This window comes from Caloenas nicobarica, chromosome 3 (assembly GCF_036013445.1).
Source record: "Caloenas nicobarica isolate bCalNic1 chromosome 3, bCalNic1.hap1, whole genome shotgun sequence".
Lineage (NCBI taxonomy): Eukaryota > Metazoa > Chordata > Aves > Columbiformes > Columbidae > Caloenas > Caloenas nicobarica.
This window is the reverse complement of record NC_088247.1, coordinates 38,341,176-38,360,433: the sequence shown is the minus strand read 5'-3', so window position 1 is coordinate 38,360,433 and position 19,258 is coordinate 38,341,176. Positions and strand designations below refer to the sequence as shown.

The 19,258-nt window shown below is 39.1% G+C and overlaps 1 protein-coding gene across 1 annotated transcript; it reads right to left on the bottom strand.

Annotated features, from left to right (window-relative positions):
* Positions 1 to 535: 535 nt before the first annotated feature.
* CFAP206 (cilia and flagella associated protein 206) lies at positions 536 to 18,315 on the bottom strand. Its single transcript, XM_065632551.1, has 13 exons — positions 18,003 to 18,315; positions 17,734 to 17,858; positions 15,996 to 16,079; positions 15,582 to 15,672; positions 14,532 to 14,720; positions 14,107 to 14,265; positions 11,605 to 11,813; positions 9,787 to 9,906; positions 8,086 to 8,284; positions 7,260 to 7,397; positions 5,019 to 5,212; positions 3,732 to 3,875; positions 536 to 766 (listed from the first exon to the last, which is right to left on the bottom strand). Exons 1-13 carry the CDS (start codon positions 18,313 to 18,315, stop codon positions 536 to 538), a joined length of 2,196 nt encoding a protein of 731 aa, XP_065488623.1.
* Positions 18,316 to 19,258: the final 943 nt, after the last annotated feature.

Here is a 19,258-nt window from a genome sequence, read left to right as displayed (position 1 = left end):
CTGAGGACCCCCACTGATGTAATTTTGCTGTTTTTACCTTCTTGATGATTCTGTTTTAAGAGTGGAGCTGTGAGATTCAGGTGACTCTGTTGAGATCAGTTTTATTTCACACCAATGGAAATTACGCCTCCACAGGAGCTGCAGCATCGGCCCATATCTCATAAAAGCTATTTCTCTTAAATGATACTTTTCATGTACCAAAGACATGGCTCTTAAGGATGGTGTTTCAACAAGCAATCATTGTATTAAAATGTCAAGAAATTCCCAGAATGCACACTACACATTTAAATGTTAGTTTAAATCAAAGTCTTTGGGAACATCTTGAATCTAAATTGCCGTTCAAAATCTAGGTGCTGCAGGTTTATCATTTCTATCATTTAATGCCAGTCAGCAGTCCCAACAGATAAGATAAATGAAATAAATCAACTGTTCCTAGAGTCAACAGACACAGTAAAATCTTTTGTATCTTAATCTAGATATATCCAGGGATCTTATATATACATTCAATATATATCTTTAGGTTTCTCATTTTCACTTAGGTTTCATCTACTGCCCGTGTTAAGTCTACTTTGACCATATGAGTAGTAGGAGATGATCCTCCTCGAAGACCTTCCAAGAAGATCTGTGGTCTGGGTATGTTGGTAGAACTGTCACGCTTAGTCTGGGTGCCGACATCTTTTGGCAAGTACACTTGGGTGGAGTTCTCTCTTCTCATATGGCTGAGTTCAGTCTGCATGGCATGAGTTAATTTGCAGCGCAAGTTGGCCTAAAGACACAAAAAGAGTTAGATTAAGCGAAATTATTTTAGACCGATGTGCTTCACAGACCTGGAACATGGCCCACGTCACCCTACTGCACACATCGCTGTTGCAACTGCGGTGTGATAACTCCTGAACTAACAGCCCCGTATGTAGCCAACACAATTTTAAGGCAGCCTTTTATCTGCTTTTGTGTTTTGCTTTGATCACTCTGTTTCAAGTTTTGTTAAATGCTGAAGCCTTTTTTTCATTAGAATAAAATGTTGTTTTCATGTTAAGCTCTTCCGACACTTCAAATTAATTTCGGTCAGTCTGAAACCAATCTGAGTGGCATGGCAGGTGGATAAATCTCTTTGGGCATCTGAAACCTAAAACAAGCTTGAGGATCCCACATATTGTGGATAACCAAACTACAGGATTAAGACTTTGTTTGGTTTCAAACCAAATGTGATGAGATTTAGGTGCTGATGTCACAAACTACCAGATAAAAGGGAAAAAATGCCCCTTTTCAAGACATTGCTTACTAACCCCTTGGCAAGGGGCAAAAGGTAATTTATGATTAAAGCTCTCTTCAATCACAGAAACTGCTGTAGATACAACAATAAAGCCACTTCTCACGAAGTGGTAATATTACAAAGTCAGAGCACTTGAAACAACAAAATTTTCCTTATTCCAGTGAGCCTTCTATGTCAGCAATAATGTAAAACACTGTAAACCATATGACATGTTGTGGTCATTGAAATATACAAAATCCAGCCTCATGTGGTGGGATCCACACCCCACATGTAAGTGAGAAAGTCCCTGGAGTCCAGTCCAGTCAGCGGAGACTGGAGTCGGTGGGAGCTGGAGGAGGATTAAGTTGGCCAAATTCAGTGTTTGCAGCAGTGTGAGTCAAAAGGTTCCCCAGATGCCACTAGTTGGGTCTCCATCAACTGGAATGGACACTGAAGCACCTATGTGGAGAGACACTTTGATATCTCAATCTACAACTGAATCTTACACACAGTGTCATCAAAGAAAATACAGAAAAAAACAATAAGGAATTTACAGAAGAGACAGCATGGAAAGAAAGACAATATTTTAGGGGTTGGGTTTTTTTTGGTGTTTTGTTTTGTCTTGTTTTAATCTGAGGGTTTTAATGACAATTAAAACAAGAGCAGGCATGAGATACTGTTTCTCTGTTAAGTTTATCCCTCTTAAAAACCGAATGTACCTGTTGCAAGGAGCTATGCTTGCACAGAGAAACAAATGTGAGCTGAAAATTTCACTTCTAACATCAAATAGGTGTTCTAACGAAGTCATATTTTAACACTTCACATCACTACAAGTTTTCTAGCCAAGTATGAACAACAGGAAGAAAAAACCAAGGCATCTGATCTCATCTTCTAACAAAACCTAAAATATGTCTGATGCTCCCCTAAAAGTATCAAATTCACAGATGCAGTGGTAAGCTATTTCTGTCATTTTAGCACTTTGATTCTAAATGTTGTATCACCTCCATATTACAAATTCAGCATAGTCGCTGGAGACGAAACACTTCTGCATGCATCTGGGATTTTTTGTTTCAACGCAGCATTAGCAGCCTCCCATATGGACAGTTGAGTACTTTAAAGTACTTTCTTTAAATATTTCAAACTAATGAGCTATAAATTTGTTTGTGAATGGTCTTCAGGCTCAGCTATTGGAAAACATCCACTTTTGCTTATGCTAAAGATAAACCACTGACCACATCTTACATTTATTTATGTGCATTTGTTCATTACAGAAGCAAAGGAGGCTTTTCGCTAGGCCTCTTGTAAACCTAACTGGCTTCTTTATATTCCTCAGTAACAACTATTACTTAGAATCCTTTAGAAGCCAGTTAACACTGGCAAGACTTCTCAGTCCAAAATTTTGGTTTCCTTTTTCCTTGGAGATTTCATGGCAAAAAGAACAACAGAAATGAAACCACAGGCCTCCATAGTGCACGTATTCACAGAAAAAAAAAAATAATCAACCCTGCAGTATTCTGTGTCCAGTTGATACCGGTAACTGCAATATTCCCTGTACTCACAAGTTCACTTTGACTCAGTTGTGGAAATCAGGTGCATATGCTGGCAAACCACAGAAAAAAGCTTTTAAAATATATACTGCTACTTTGAAAGCTTTTATGTGTGTGGCTAACCTGCTGTGGACAGGCTGTGATTTCCAGTCCAACAGAAAATCATCATGATAGTAAAACAAACATTTCATCTGGTTTATATATATAACAAAACCTACTTGTTTTGTTTCTTATCACTCCAGATTGGTCCTACATGAAAGAGGGATTTTTAATTTTTTTTTAAAGCAGAATTGGTTTTAGCAAACATGAAGAATGAGGATAAAATGAAAAATATTTCATTATATTAAAAAAAAAAAAAGGCCTCATGCTTTGATACCGTTCAAGGATGGATAAGTTAGCTCAAAGAAAGCTACTGCAGGGTCAAACACATCCAAAGGCATTCCTAACCATTCTGTCTGCCACTTACTACATTTTTCCTCTTCTTACTTGATGGTGATGAATATTAACTTGCAATAAAGTTTTGCCTGAACCAAACCTTTCTGCAACTTTTCTTTTTTTTTTTTTTTTTACAAAGAAAGTACACAGCAATATCTTCAAACTGTTAAATTTATTTGAGTGTAGAGGAACAACTTAAAAATTCAATGCTAATCAACAAACTCTTATTACTTTGAGGTGGCAAATGAAAAATCTGGAATGGACATGGCCGTGGAAGCACTGCTTGAAAAATTGGGAAAAATATGGAAAAAGTGGGAGAATGAGAAAGTCTAGAAATATGGAGAGAAAATAAATGGAAAAAAAATATCAATCCAGTTGTAAAGGAAGTGTGTATATTCGAATAAGGTTACATTTATATTGCAAGAAATGAAAGTTAACAATAATTTATTCCGTACTTTGTTATCCAAAAATGAAAATCCGGTAATAACAATACAAACCAATTTTATAGCTTTTCTTCTCAGTTCCCATTCATTCCATTCATAGGACGTCACAATAGTTGGAGGCAAGATATGAGTATCAGTTTGAGTACTACTGTCACATTTTATGGTTGTTTTCATCAAAAATTTGACTGCATTTCCAGCCTGGATGGAAAAAACAAACAAAAACACACACAAAAACATCATCAAAAACAACAAAAAAACAAATGACAAACAAACAAACAACCCCACCAAACCAAACCAACAAACAAAAAGGAACAAAACCAAAAACCAAAAAACCAAGCAAGGCTTTAATGATAAGAATACAGACATCTAAGAAAAATGGCATATGGATTTGCTACTTTTTAAAAGTAAATAACCTGCAAACCACAAGTGCATAATGATTTTTACATTAAAAATAATTTTGTTCCCCTGCTAAAAAAGGAGAAACCATAAAGTATTCCATGGATTTAATTTCTGACAGAAAGCCTTTCAGGCAGAGGCCACAGCTGAATTTCAGACTCACGCATCCCAGGTGTGAGCTTTAACCATTGGATTTTGATAAAAGGGGATCCCACCACCACTACACCAGTATTTTACGATGCCAGGACCTCAGTGTATCTTTATGAATGAATTAAAAATCATAATTAGGAGTTCTTACATCCCTGACAGAGCTGGGATATAAACCACATCTTGGCTGATCACGGGACAGTTCAAGACTACATACTTTGCTTTGCTAGGGACCTAGAGTTCACAGTGTAGCACACAGAATATCTATGAATCCAAATCAAGTCTTTGGATTTCACATGGTAGCACTGTCGCATTCACTATTACTAAGTTCCCTTTCATTTTGTAATATATTCCATAAGTCCTGTCCCCAGATACCACCAAATCCTCATCCAGCGCACACTGATGAACTGCTGAGCTAAAGCTCCAGTTAATATGGTATCTGGCTTATCTTCTGTTGCATTTATTTATTGTCCCTTTAAGCTACTTCTGCAAAGATGAGGAAAAGAAACATCAGACACAGGATCTTCCTAGGCTAAGGACTAACAGCTTTTATTGTTGCCACAATCCTTTGGCTCTACATATTCTCCTATGAAGAAATAAGGTGAAAACAACATTAAAGGAAAATGTTTCTTATCAACACCCTGAAGGCCTAGAAAAGATTCAGACATATTGTTTGGCCTGCAGACAATTATAATTCTTTCTTAAGGAAGGGTATAATCTGTTCTCTTTATGTTATAGAAAGGACAGGCCAAGCAGTGACCCAGCTGCTCTTCAGCAAGAGGCATGGGCAGTGCGTACCTGGGCGTAGGAAACAAGGTCTTCAAACTGATGGCGAAGCTCAAGCAGTTGAATTAGCTCTGAATATTCTTTTGCTTTTTCTACATTCAGTTGAATGAACTTATCTGGATCTTGAGCAAAGAGGTATGCAGCTTCTTTGGAACTGAAAACATAACATCTCTCCCTGTGCTTCAAAATTCCAATTGCAGGATTTCCTAAAAACACAACAAAACAAAACAAAACAAAACCAAACCCCACAAAATGAAATAGTGAATAGTGTGATATCCAGTACAAAAGGCATCTGTAATCTAGATTCTGCACTCCCTTCAAGTAAGTTTCCCTTCCTTTTTTTTTTTTTGTGAAATCAGAATAAATCCCTGAAAGTAAGTATTTAAATATAGAAATGTCTGTTTCGGTGAGTCAGTACAACTGCTTTCGATCAGTTCACATCCAGCATGCCTTAGTGCATGTCTGTTGGAAAAACAACAGATAAAACACCTATAGCAAAGGAATAAGAAAACATTGCTCATAACCCACAAATGTTTCCTCTATAATCTCCAACAAATATTTGATTGCAGATGAGCAGTCCATTTATACCAAAGGGCATAACATTGAAATTAACTGGAGAAGCAGAGGAAGCAGCCGACAAGCTTGACAACAAATTAACAGAGAAAATGTCAATAAAGGCCAAACAACTTATACACGAAAACACAAATAGAGCTCAAGGGCAGCGGCAGGCTCTGCTTCAGCTGTCATTGCCCAAGGAAGACCTACAATCACCATAGATAGTGCCTTGAAAATACTAAATGACACTACTCAGTGGCAATCAAAAAAGCAAAAAGAATGCCAGGAATTATTAGGATGCAAACAGAGGGGGAGAAAAAACCCAACATTGTAACAACCTATATGCTACATTTGTAAGACTACATTTTGTTCCAACACAACAGAGTAAGAAAAAGTAAAATGAAGGGATCTGGCAGTGATCAGAGGCTTGGAATACCTTTCACAGAAGGACGAGTTAGAGAAAAGAGGCCACTTCAGCATTAAAAAGAAGGAACTGAAGAGAAGTAATATGATATGGGGTTATAAAACCATGAGTTGCATGCAATATAAAATTACTGTTTGCTAATTTTCCTAATAGAAAGACTATCAGGTCTTTGATGAAATTATCAAGCCAGAGCTTAAAACCGTCTCAGAAAGAGGTACCTTTTCATAGTATGTATAATTATAACTGTGGGACTCTTTGACAATAAGAATATCCCATGGCAAATTCTAAATGGATTCAAAAAGCAATTAGATAAATGAAAAAGCTCTGTCAAGGGTTATTCAACAGAAAGGGACAGGCACAGCATTTATCTGAGGAAATCCCATAACCACTGACTGCTAGAACAGGGAGGGATATAATTAAGGAAGGATCATTCCTACTTGATTTCTCATAATCTTCAAGTGTGCAGGACTGACTACATCCAGAAATTGGATACAGGGCTAGGGAGACCTTCAGTCCAACCCAGGACAGCTGTTCTCATATACAATACTACATTAGTGTAAGTAATTTACATTGCCATAAAAATACCTATTTTTTAATACTGCCAAGAAATGGCAGTATTTTCCTCCCAATCTCTTGTAGGTTTAAAAAAGTTCTATATGTAAAAGTTCTATAAAGGATAGGGAGACAGAAAACATGAACTGATGGGGTGACTGAAATAAGGCTTGCTTTCAAGACAAACGACCCTAGAATATACAAAAAAATTCTTATGATCAGTTGACTTAATCGGGTGGACTTTTGCATTCTTTTCAGAGAAGATTTTTGGTACTTTATATCCACTATTTGAAAATGCATATGATGTAGGCATGAATGGGTCTGTTTACAACGGATAGATACACAAAATAGAAGGAATGACCATTTTCCTATGTCTGTACTGAAAAACATGAAAACCAATAAACAGACCTGCATTCGGCTGCAGTGTAAGCTACACAGATGCATACATAGAAGGGGGAAACATTTACCCATCCCATCTTGTTTCTGCCTCTGCTTGCTCAGGTCTATTATCTCTTGAAGCCCTCCTGTCTTCTATTTAGGACAGTTTATTTGTGTATTTTTAAAAGAAAATACTTTAACAGGGGAAATAAGCTGTCTGGGATGAAAATTACAAACCTGAAAATACAGAACTCCAGTTTTGACATAAGAAGATGCATTCAGAATATGTCTTTACATTTTCACTAGTACTCATGTGCATATACAGTATGGAACACAAAGCTTACCTGGGAGGGTGAGGCCTTTCACACCAATTGCGTGTGCACAGAAACTGTGGTACTGGATTAGCAACTGGTCAAAATTATCAATAGTCTCTGGAAAAAGCCATTCTTGGTTCTCAAAATCAGAAACATTCACTCTGGTTCCTAAGAAAAGGTTTAACAAAGGAAGGATTTCAGTAACAAAACATCAGATATTTAAAATATAATGATGTTACAGGATGACCGGATTCCTGTGGTCTTTACAGGATGACCTGCAGTGCCAAGATCCCCAAAGCCAAACTTTAGTCCTGCCTTAAGAGAGATCCTACTGAAAAATCAGTCCTGCAGGAGCTTTTAGCAGCATTAGTTTGCTTTGCAAACAGGGAATGACAACAGGAAGGCAATATCTTAGTCTTCTATTTTGTTTTCACCCACTCATGTATTACAAATGCCCCAGAGTACAACTTGATTACTAGGGATACCATCTTACAAACTAACACTTTTGGTAATCAAAGCCCTGTTAAATTAGTTTTTTATTCTCTCCCTCCATTTCAGAAGTTCTGAAAGGTATAAAAAGACAAACTTAAGATATGTCCAAAAAAAAGTAGAAATATTCTGCCATTTTTGTAAAGTATGCTTGTGTCTATTAGATATATTTTAATTTTATGTATAAAAATGAAAGCTCAAAGTACACTACATGAAAAATAAATCCACACACTGCAAGACTCGTTTTCATTTACTGTGTAAATTCCGATAATTAAAAAAATCAATGCATAGCACCTTCTGTAAATAAAATTAAAACCACAAAATCTTGGAAAATGAAGGAAATAAAAAAAGTAATAACTTTTAGTACCTTTGGTTTCTCTTATCCTTTCCTCATCACTTTTCACAGTCATTCCTTCCAGAAGAGATGATAGCACGTCCTCAGGAAAAAGCTGTGATTGGATTTCTGAGAACTGTTGGAGATTGTTAGTCATATTTGTAAGGAAGCGTAGCAGTAGTGTCTCATCCTGAAAGCCAGTCCAGAGGTTGGAAAGTGCAATGAAGAGAGGCTAGATAAAAAAGAAAATTATCTGAAATCCAACTTTGTTTTATGTCTGCAGTGTAACCCAAGTGCTGTGCAGAACAATCCCTGCTATGAACAAAGCGAGGCTGATATCCAAGGCCTTCAGCACCCAGGAATTCCAGGGGAACTCCTGAGATTTGTAAGAGGAGCTCCCATCACCTATGTCCAGCATGTATGCCTATAGGACAGAATGGTTCTTTTCTACATTTTACTCCAAAGCCTTTCCCAAATACGTTACTCTGAGGCCATGCTTGATATTAAGCGCTTCACTGACAACATGGTTTTATAACTGAAAATAAGGTGGACAGGAATAAGAAGGACCAGAAGGAACGCACCTGTTTAAATGCCAAATGAAGCAAAACACCATCTATATGTACAAACTATCAAGTTTTCTTATTTTGTCTGACATGTTCCAGAGTGACCTGGTACCACAGCTCCCAGGCACACACAAACTGAAGTGTCAGATCCCACCTGAGATGTACATCCGCCAAAGTGCCTGTCCCATGAGTTGCAACTACGATGCCTTTACAGGAAGTGTAAAAAATACTCCTGAGTAGGTGGGAGGTGGGCATGATCTTCCTCCCTCCTTCACATTAGACTTTATTTTGCTTTCTAATTATTTGTTTAGAACTCTGAAATATAACCTATGTGTGAACTGCATGCTAGTTCAGCAGCTAACTATAAGAAATTAAAATGAGACATATTACACAAAATAATGAGCTTTTCCATGAAAAGCAGATTAAATGAAGCTGGTTTTTGACATATTTCTCTCCCATTTCCTTTTCACCATGCCGTCATAATAATCCCAGGGTTTCACAGGGTCATCAAGCACCCTCCTTCACAATACAAGCAGGTAACTGGCATTCGCATTGCAGATTTGATCTTAGGAAGACTCCAATTGTGCCTCTCTAGGTGCTTGTTTTTCACAAATCATGCAGAAAATAACATGTTTTGAGATCTCCAGACTGACAAATTTATCTGAAACTGGCCAACAGGTTCAGAAGCTACTGGAAGAGGCAGAGGCGGAAAGCCCCCTCACAGAAACCTGATTTCTTTAGAAAAATTACATCAAGGAGTCATACTGTAATTACAGGAATTGCTATCTGAAGGTACTTTTAAAGAATCACACTCTGATGTGCTGTTATCTGTCATTATTATGTACCTACTATGTCTGCAAGGAACAGGAGAGAATTTTTGCACAAAACAGGAAAATATCACTGTAAATCTACAAATACTGACAAATTACTCAAGTCACAGTAAAATACCATTTATTTCCATCTCTCTCTTTTTGTACCTTGCTTTTTTTTTCTACCTTGAGATCAAGTCCTTTAGTTTTTTTGCCCCTTCAAAAATCACTCATGCTGTTGCAATAGAGAGAAAATAATGTAGCGCTTTTCTGAACACAAGCTATGCAAAAATACACCAGAAAAGTACTTTGGCAATTTTTTATAATTAAGAAGAAATAGGTTTTCCATTCAAAATACTTACAAAAACTTCATTGGTATCTACGGAAACCTTATTCTGCACTGTGTTTTTCAACTGCTCCATTGTTGCTGCAAACTGCACATTCATCTTTTCAACTTCTTGAGCACTTGTAATTGCATCAGACTGGAAAGAGAACTTACTTCAGGTAAGAAGTATGACAGTCAAAGAACCAAGTATTTAGTAATAAGTATTTACTTAGTCTCTTCATTCAACTATTTTCAGACAATGTTCTAAGGAACCAAATGCACCCTAACTTTCCACAAAATAAATTTTTCCTTAAGTGTTCAGGTATAAAACCAGGTGCTTCTCTTGAACATATGCTAGTAATTTTTTAATAGAAAATCTCTACACTTTTATAATAATTAAGAGAACTGAAAAGAATTGAAAAGAGAAATGTTTTTCTAAGCTTTATTTTAGACAGGAAAATCTAATAAACCCCTGCACTTTCTCAAAAGGCAAATTAAAAGGTCTTCATAAACAAAACAAATTTCAAGAATTTAAATTGTATTCTTCAAAGACTTCTGATGACTCCATATGTGTTGAGGATGTCTGCAGATTAAAATTAAGATGATTTATGGATTGAACAGAGAGATTTTTTTCTTTCATGCCTTTTGGGGCAGAGTATCAGTATGCAAACAAGAAAAAAGTCCTACTCTTTTAGTCCTCTGTTAATGAAGGGGAGAGGTGGCTGACATGCCAGAGGGCTGTGCTGCCATCCAGCGAGACCTGGACAGGCTGGAGAGTTGGGTGGGGAAAAATTTAATGAAATATAACAAGGGAAAGTGCAGAGTCTTGCATCTGGGCAGAACAACTCCAGGTTCCAGTATAAGTTGGGGAATGACCTATTAGAGAGCAGTGTAGGAGAAAGGGACCTGGGGGTCCTGGTGGACAGCAGGATGACCATGAGCCAGCACTGGGCCCTTGTGGCCAAGAAGGCCAATGGCATCCTGGGGTGGATTAGAAGGGGGGTGGTTAGTAGGTCGAGAGAGGTTCTCCTTCCCCTCTACTCTGCCCTGGTGAGACCTCATCTGGAATATTGTGTCCAGTTCTGGGCCCCTCAGTTCAAGAAGGACAGGGAACTGCTGGAGAGAGTCCAGCACAGGGCCACAAAGATGATGAAGGGAGTGGAGCATCTCCCTTATGAGGAAAGGCTGAGGGAGCTGGGTCTCTTTAGCTTGGAGAAGAGGAGACTGAGGGGTGACCTCATCAATGTTTATAAATATGTAAAGGGTGGGTGTCTACGAGGATGGAGCCAGGCTCTTCTCGGTGACAACCAATGATAGGACAAGGGGTAATGGGTTCAAACTGGAACACAAGAGGTTCCACTTAAATTTGAGGAGAAACTTCTTCTCAGTGAGGGTAACAGAACACTGGAACAGGCTGCCCAGGGAGGTTGTGGAGTCTCCTTCTCTGGAGACATTCAAAACCCGCCTGGACGCTTTCCTGTGTAACCTCATCTGGGTGTTCCTGCTCCGGCAGGGGGATTGGACTAGATGATCTTTCAAGGTCCCTTCCAATCCCTGACATTCTGTGATTCTGCGATTCTGTGAAATTAAACAAAAAAGGGAAACCTCCAAAAATTAAAGGGAAGCACAGTCACACTGCAGCAAACAATTAATCCATTTTGTCTTAACCAAAGCCAGCAAGTGAGGTACAAAGTTCATCATGACAGACGATGTAGGTTCTCATATATTGAGATAAATTTGATTTCAGAGATTTCTGAATTAATTTTTGTTATATTTCTATCCTGTACAAGTACGTAACTTGAATACATTCCATCTGCAATAAAAACCTACAGGATATAACATGATGGTGTCTCACCAGAAGGATGCAAAGGAAGGCCTCATATTGTCTCACATTGAATAGAGCTGCTTTCAGCTTAAAAGAACTAAGCTGTGTGCATCTGTCTTGGTCTTCCTGCATGGATTCCAATAGAGCTGTGTACTGGTGAGCTCGTGCTTGGCAAGTATTAAGACCTTCATCGAGAGTCTGTGTAGCTGACGGAATGGCTTCATTCAGAATGGCTGGCACTGTTTATATAGAATAAATATGAGATACATATAAAAAGAATTATTGAAATCATTAGCAAATGGTTAAAGTGCAGTATTTGAGCAATGCAGTTTTCCAATAAAATTTTGATTTCTAAATTTTGTCCTTATATTCATGCATTTCCAAATACTTGCATACTAGATTCGACCACCGTATCTGACTAGTCAAGTGGTTCCAAACAGTCAGAATCGCAGGTGTGGAAATACCAGAGGCAAGTCAAGGACTGTGAGAAAATTTGCTTTATAGTAGATGCAGTTCAGTTGCTACTGCTGACATGGGTTTCCTGAGAGACGAATTTCAGTTTCCTGCACAATTTTCAGTTCTCAGTTCCCTCATTTGTAAAATACTAATAACAATAGCAGGCTTCCCGTTTTCTGGGCACTTTGAGGTCTAACAGTGTTCTGAGTCAAGATTATTACTAAAAAGAGAAGATGGATACTACATGAAAAAACATGCCTATGCAGTTATTAAAATTCAGCATTAGTACTTAAAAATCGCACAAATTCCCCCCAAATGGCACAGGTCAATAGAAATCTATTTTTTCCTGATGCACAATATACTATAAATAATATTTTTTCTTTAAAATTTCATTATGGATAGCAGACAACCACACACCGAATATTTTACTAGGTTTTGTTAATTAAGCAGACATCTATGCAAGGAATAGGATAAGGCCTAGCCACTTTCTTTAAGTGCGTAATACAGCCTTGTGTTGTGTCTGTTGAACTTCGAATGCTTGCAGCATCACCAAGCAGCAGTACAGTAATGAGGCTTGTGTTATGTCCAGTCAAAACCCTGTGAGCACAGAAAAGCCAGATTTAACAAAGCTAGAATGGGAAGTAAATTTGCACAGGTCTAGCCACAGCTGGAGAAAGCTCAGCACTTGGCTGATTTACTTTTTTGGAAACAGGGTAAAAAGCCAAGGCAGAGCCCTGCCTCAGCAAGACTGCTGCTAACATGTAAATTAAAGCTTTAGCAGTTTAACTACTGGCCTTAAGCATTAAGGTATCCATTTGATCTTCTAAGAGTATTCATGCTGTGTTTTTTCCATCTGTTTAAAAGTGATACGTAAACAGGTCAGTGCAAAGAAGTCATATTATCTACTTTAAGCAGTTACAAAACCTGCAGATATTACAGTGACAAAGACCACGTGTTGTAAATCATGCCTTTTGTATAACCACAGTACTTGAATGTTCCCTTATGCTATAACCCAGGCCCAGTGAACCTAGAAGAGAGCCAGCTGCAACACGGAAAGGTGACATTCATGGGAAAGTGTGTATTATAAAAACAGAAAACCAACAACGCTTTGCTTGGCATCTGAGAAGAAAAATTATCACCAAAATCTAGAAAGTTGCTTACTTCTTTCTCTGATGTGGTAGGTATGGGGTTTTTTTCATACTTATAATGCTTTATTTATAATACTGTCTAGCTAAGCAAGTACTTTGCTTTCCAATAAAGCACGATTTTCTTATCAAGAGAGGTATATGCTATAGCCTTTATTCCTGAAACTTTGGTCTCTTAAAAGTTTTCCCATAAAACTGGCTGCAGACCTTTCTTACAAAGGGGTCTCCACACTAAGCTACAATACTACATGCATATTCACAAAAACATTTCTACTGATCAGTCATTTATTTGATTATTAGTTGTAAACTTACCAGAAATAATGTGGCTTTTGGGGAAAAGAGAAAATAAAAGAAATAGTAAATTTTTGCCCTAGCCTGGATACAGTTTTTGAAAAATTCCATGATAGCCACTGACATTTTTTGCTTGTTAAAGAAGCAGAAAGATTCAAAATGCAAAAGATTTTTGAGAACATGTTAAGAATCTGAAGGGGTTACTCTGAATTAAAAGGATACAGATAGTGCCTCAGCCTCTTTTATCACTTCTCGTCACACATAATCAACAGAAAATTGTAACTGAATTGACAGTGTCCTTTCGAGATTTTAATTAACTGCTTTTAAAGGCAAACGTTACATATTTAATTCGTGTAATGGCAAGGGATCAGGGAACAAATTATCATGAGGTAAATGAGTGCATTAAGTTAATACATATAATCCTTCCACATAAACCAATAGGGCTCCCTCTTAGCTAAAAATTAGTAGCCTACATGGAAACCTTCAATCAATAACAAATACGTACTTTTCCTTCAGATTTACAGAACCTGGGTTGAAGCTATTTATCTAGAGAGATGGGCTATTATTGGAGGTGCTCCAGTGAAGAAAGCCAGGAAGAATTTATTTGGAATACACAGCCCAAATGCAGTTGTCTACTTACAGTCATCAATGCTGCTGCCTCCCTTCCCACATTCCTTGTTGTACAACCGAATTCCTGTGACCAGCATGGCAAGATTTTTCAGCTGCTGCTCTTTGTTCTTCTTGCTGAGTGAGATGAAAGTATTCATCTCTGTCTGGGGGAATACACTCTGCAGGGCAGCTATAAGCATTACAAAGTGTGAGAAGACCCTCAATATGAGAGAACAGAAAACAAAATAATTAAACAAGCAAAAATACCCTTTCTTGAACAACTGCAAAAAATGGGAAACCCATGGCAAATTTAGACTTCAAGGCTGAGCAGTGACAGTTTGGGTAGTAAGCATTCATCAGAGTTTACCACATCTGTATTTAAAGATCAGCAAAGAGAAGGAGAAATTTTATTCTTCAATAAGAAAAGCCCAATTTCACAGCTGAGAGTTTACTGACCTGTTACCTCCCTGACAACCTGAATATCTGTTGGGGGTCCCAGGCCAGAGCTCAGCAGCACGTAGCTAACAATCTTTCGATACACATTCTCCATTTCTTCTTGCACACGAGGATGACTATCTGTGATTTCTCTGAGCACACGAGCCAGCCGTCCCTCCAGAACACGGTGCTGCTCACGGAGTAATTCAGCTAGGAAAAAAGGACATTTAGAAAGTGCTATCTAAATTCTTTGGAATTTGGGTTGTACAGATGGTGTAATTCATTTCCACAGTCAGAGCACCAACTTAAGGTTTCTGAAGCACAGGTGAGTGGCAGAGAGGTTCAAGGTACCATACCCTTATAACTAACAACAGTGGAGCTAAACTTTAACATAATTAGTATGATTAACATGAGTCAGTTGAGTCCAGAGAACTATTCAGGCCAAACTGAGCAGCAAGTCTCTGGCTCTCTGGACTCTTCTGGCTGCAGTAGGACATAACACACAACACATTTCATACACACCTGAAGTTACACGCCCAAATCTGAACACTACCCAGGATCTCAGAATCTTACTGAGCTTATTGAGTCCAGAAGACATTGGAGCAGCTTCCTAATGTTGCTAATTTTGGGGTTTAATCCATGCTAACAATAAAATATAATAGGTTAAAACTCAATTAGAGAGACTGATAAAACATCAAGTTCTCTTTCAGATACATGAGTGCAGTTCTGGATACTGGTTCTCTTTCAGATACACAGGTGCAGTCCAAGTTTTTTGTGCTGAAGGCAGCTAGCCATTGCAAACCTGAAAGCATAACTGTTCTCAAGTGATTTAATACATTACATTCAGTAAATCTCTCAGACTGGATGAAATGAGTTTACTCTCTAATGTATATTTTTTGCCTACTATATCCATATGGAAACACCATTCTCCTATGTAGTACATTTATCCAGGAAGATTTATTTTGCTTCACTGCCAGCAGTCATTTAACAGGAATTACTATTAGCTCTACAGAGAGAGATATTAAATCCTAAACTCAGCATCAACTTCTATGAAAACATATTTGAAATTACCTCGGTTTGTGTAGTTCATATCAAAGTAAACTTGCATCTTAATTGTGCTCAGAGATGGGTTTGTTGTATCAAGCAGTCTGGTAACACAGAGCTAAGAGAGACAAAGAAGTGAGTTCTTTCTTATTGCTGGGGAAACATCTGAACCAACAGTGACTATGCTACACATTTCATAACATCAGTAGAGCCCCCTCACTACTATTCTCTCTATATAAGGCATTTATAAGCATAAGGCATTTATTTACATGAAGAAACACGCAGTCCAGTCTTTAGCTACAGAACCATGAAAATAAACTAGCATTAACATTTTGAAAGTGTTCATATAAAAATAAAACGGCATTTTAGTAACAGGAACAGGTAGCAAATAATGCTATAGTCCTAACTAAGTATTGACTCTCAACATCATGTCAGAATTACCTGGATAAGATTTTGCACATCTTTTTCCATAAGGATTTGATCCACATTAAAGTCATTTCTTGGATCTAAAACAATAGCTTTGACCTAAAGATTGCCAAAAGAAAGATATTAATTTACATCTCAACATATACTCTTTGCAACTAACCTTTTATTTTCTGAAAAATCTCAGATGCAGTCAATATTTCTTTACTGTTCTTTTTTTTCCGTTTCAATCTTTGATAATGAGACAAAGTTACATCATTTCACATGTTGATAGTTTCAATGTCAGTTCACGGATATAAGTGAAAAAAATCTATTTGTGATGCAAAATTCGCAGAGAAATATTTAAATATATCTCCTTTAAACATTTCCTGGAAAAATTTTTCTATGTAAAATTTTATAAAAATCCATCATAGTTGTTTATAACCTTCTCAGTTGGTGTTATATGCATCAATATTAATGTTTACTATTTGGATAAAAAAAATCCATGGTGTTCTGCATACAGGGAAATATGTCCATGTTTGTGACTGGTGTGCATGCTGGATGTCTTGCCAGGCACTTTTACAAGTTTTTTACTCATTAAAATTTCCATGCTTAATTGATTAATACTGCTTTTGAGACCAATGTATTTTTTAAAGCCATGGTGTCACCTTTAGGAAAAATATGGCAGACTAGCAGTACTGCTGTGAACAATTTATATTCATGTAGACGTTTATCAAGAGCTGATTCTGTTCTTATACCATCAATAAAGAAATAAACTAGCTCCATCTTTCTTCAGACACAGCTTTGCAGGTGCATTCACACTATATTCTGCAGCAGTGCTTTGTCTCCTAAGAGTATAATGCCAAAATGTATAACGTTTATTAGGATATTTATAGTTGTCTACGAAGGGCAACACTGAGATTGATTCGATTTCATTTTTAGTATAAGTGGGATCCAAGCCCACTCCTTCAAATATTCAGCCCATTTATTCTGCCTGGCCCTGCCTAAATAGAGAAACAAACAAAAGAATCCATCACAATAGAGGGAAGATGTAAATGTCGAAGAATAAATATAGCTGCCGCAATAAACATTCACCGATGTATCATTCCTTTTTGGTCATTCATAAGAGTGGAAAGAAATGTTTTTAAAAGTTGGGAACACTTCTCTTTTACACTTTAAAAAGAAATAAATGATTTATCTGGCTGTAGGAGAAAACTGAGGGAGAACTCTGAGTTCAAAGACTTGCCAGCACTCAGAACCTGCAGCCTTTTCAGGGCCTTGTGTTTGGATAGGTAGCATTTCAGAGGAATGAAATACTTTTTCAGGTTTTTAGGACCCTATACTGAATATCACTGAACACCTCTTTACAACTTCTCAATGTGGTCAATCGGAAACCGAGATATGCGGAAGTTCAAGCCACCCCAGAAAGCCTGGGCCAGGCTGCCCTGGAGCTGCCATTGAAGTTTGTGGACTTCTAAGACCCAAGGAGTGAGTTCTGTCCCTGTTCCACGTCACTCGGTCTGAGCAGTGTCAGTCGGCAGCTTTGGGGGAACTATTCACCTCATGTAAAGTTGAGCCCCCACCTCACGGAAGCCTTAAAATATGGTGTGAGCTGCCAAGCTACGGGCACACACGTTTGAAACTTCTGATCTATATAGTAGCAATACATATTTATCTTAATATTTTATGGTCCATAGCAGAATTTGAACATGATTAGAAAAACACCCAGATGAAATAATTAAAAAAATCCAGTTCTAAACATTTAATTTGCTCTTACCATGAATGCCACCAATGTTTCAGAAACAGTTTGTCCCTGGGCGGCACATTCTTGTCCAATTTCACGAACGATTTTCTTGATGACGTTTTCGGTCTGGTTGCAAGCCATGCTGGACAAACACACACCTTAACGGGAATGACGTTTATTTCAGATTTCGGGTGCGTTATTTCAGCGTTTCTCCACGAGGGGCTGAAGGTCCCTCTCACCCCGGTACCGCCGCCCACAGCCCCGCCGCTCCCCGGGGCACCCCCGTCCCGACCCCGCAGCGCTCCCGCCGCCCCGGGCCCCAACAAAACGTCCCGCTCGCACCTGCCCCCCGGCCCGGCCCGGCCGGCGGCGAACGGGGAGCGAGGCCCGCAGGCGCGCCGGGCGTTGCCATGGGGACGCGGCCCGGCCTTGCCATGGGGACGCGGCGCGGCCTGGGCCGCTGGCGGGCCCGCCGGAGAGGGCGGTGTGGGTGCACGTATGGATGTGTGTGTATGGGTACACAGCTGCGTGTGCAAAACACGAGCTTACACACAGCGTGGGTATGCACGCAGAGAAATACGTGTTTATACAGTATATATACACGTATACATACATGCCCTGTGTATATGCAAAACACAGGTGTGCAGAGGCATAGGACTATGTGTGTATGTGTACATGAACATCCGTATGTGTATACAAACCATGTATGTGGATGCCTATGGCTATGTGTAGATACACATAAACATACATACCTGTGTACATATAAACATGTATGTGGTATACCTAAATATATACAATATATATGCTTATGAATAGGCAAAGCACGTATGTCAATATGTAGAACATACATACCGGGATATGTAAGTATGTATGTATAAACATAAACATGTACGCGTATATACAAACCAAAGGCAGCCAGTCCACCAGCGCCAGGGCACAGGCATCACCTAGCGTCACATCCCGCACCGGCTGCTGCCACACAGCCTGCGAGCACCAGACATCATCCGGGTCTTTGGAGACCCAGTCACTGTCCAGGTTGCTGCAGACAACATTCCTCCATCGTGGTCCCCTTTCTGCTGGTAGATCCTCCTTGAAGGGATACTTCTCCTTCACAGCCCAGAGGAGCCACCTCCAGAGGCTGCCGGCAGCCCCCCTCCTGATCTCCTGTCAATGTGATGGTTGCTCATGAGAGACCCCAGCTGTTGCATTTCCCAGCCCTCCAGAGCCAGACCGCTGGCCCCCATATCCCAGCACCAGAGCAGCCAAGCCACAAGCCGCTTGCCTGGCTGGCGAGTGAAGTCTTTCTGCGCCTCTCACACCTCCCTGGGGAAGAGGCGACAGATTTCTGCCTCTCCTCTGCCTCCTGTTGCCCTCCCGGAGCTGCCTTGCTCCCTCCTCCTCTTCCCTCACCAACGGGGTGGAGATCTGCTTCTGCTGCTTCTCCTTGGAGGCAGCCGACTGCCGGACTGCCGTGTCTCAGTGGCAGCTGACAGCAAGGTCTCTGCTCCAGTGGCCATGTCCAGTTGCATGCACTTGGTCGCCGAGGCTGGCTTGTCCC

Coding starts and splice junctions, on each gene's coding strand:
- CFAP206 (XM_065632551.1), bottom strand. CDS start 18,315: ATGTATGTATACGTGTATATATACTGTATAAACACGTATTTCTCTGCG. Junction 11,814..14,106: donor AGGCAGCAGCATTGATGACT/GTAAGTAGACAA, acceptor CTATATAAACAG/TGCCAGCCATTCTGAATGAA. Junction 8,285..9,786: donor TAGATACCAATGAAGTTTTT/GTAAGTATTTTG, acceptor TTTTTTATCTAG/CCTCTCTTCATTGCACTTTC.